At 41.7% G+C, this 1,217-nt stretch overlaps 1 protein-coding gene across 1 annotated transcript in view; it reads right to left on the reverse strand.

Moving 5' to 3' along the window:
- LOC119592884 overlaps window positions 1-1,217 on the reverse strand; it is a 5,523-nt gene that overhangs the window by 593 nt on the left and 3,713 nt on the right. Inside the window, exon 2 of the mRNA XM_037941778.1 lies at window positions 38-469. Within this exon, the coding sequence (XP_037797706.1) occupies window positions 38-457 (420 nt within the window). The 5' untranslated portion in view covers window positions 458-469. The remainder of the gene's footprint in view (window positions 1-37; window positions 470-1,217) is intronic.

Below are 1,217 nucleotides of genomic sequence, written 5' to 3' on the forward strand. Positions count from 1 at the left end.
CCAACTCCTTTTCGAAAACATAAACACGACGAGTTACCTTAGGCTTGTACTTCGAGTAGTCAAGGTCCTGGAGGAAGGCAGCGTCAGAGAGCTCTAGCGTGGGTGGCCAATATTGAGTTCGGTTATCTTTCTTGTCGACATGAACCTTCTGCGGCTGCGTCTGCATCGCCGTCAGATTCACTTTACTTCGATCGTACACTTTATTGTTAATCACCACGATATTTTCAGGAGCTAGAGGCCTTTCCTTTTTTACTTCTTCTGTTCCATCTTTGTTTTGCGTCTGTTTCGGCTTCCGCGCCTCGGTAAGAGCCTTTATCTGCCTGGCTGATAAGACAAGGGTGACGTTCTGGTTGTCCCTTAAGAGGCTCAAGTTTCTTGGCTGGGCGACGAAGGTGAAGACGGCGAGGACGACCACCGGGAGAGAGACCTTCAGGATCCTGCCGGCGTTCCATTTCATATTGCTTCGGTTCTAAAAGAGTCAAGGGTGGAAACTGAGAAAGGAGAAAATAGAATGAATTAGCGTCTTCATTTAATATTCGGCTTATAAATAAATACAGCAAGTTCCATAAAATCCTTTCCTCATCACAGACATCAGTGGCAGACCGAAGAGAGTATATTAAACACATATATCAACCTTATACACATATATGTGAAACACCCATATACCACGAGATCTATTCACGACATAAAATGCTATGGTGTAAGAACAGTCATCCTCATTGTGGTTCAGGATATTATCAGATGAGTAAAACTGCCTACTGATGACTAAGGATGATTTCCACAAGAGTGACTCGGCCTACGGATGAATGAGGATGAATGCCACAAAGATTCGTTCCTGGTCCCATGATCGTCCTCCTGAATGGGGTTATGAACATGTCGTTCTGTAGATGATACAAGATATGTACATAGTGATTAGATACACGAATACACCTTCAGTGCCAGGAACTTGATAAAAAAGAAGGATGGATAGGTTTTGATGTGAGTGAAAACGGTATTGTGTGGAGATAAAAGGGAACAAAAAAGTAATTACTTCATAAACAATACATCTGTTAGCGCTTGGGAAACTTGAACACATAATTGAAATATGAAGAAGATAACTGACATCTGAAGTCAAACAAGATAGTAAAACAGGTTTCAGGTGTGCCATTTGTTATTTAAATTCCAATTTACTCTTCAAAATATTCGTATTAGGGAGTGACTCGGAAGCAGGAGACCTA

Source organism: Penaeus monodon, chromosome 31, assembly GCF_015228065.2.
Source record: "Penaeus monodon isolate SGIC_2016 chromosome 31, NSTDA_Pmon_1, whole genome shotgun sequence".
Taxonomy (NCBI): Eukaryota; Metazoa; Arthropoda; class Malacostraca; order Decapoda; family Penaeidae; genus Penaeus; species Penaeus monodon.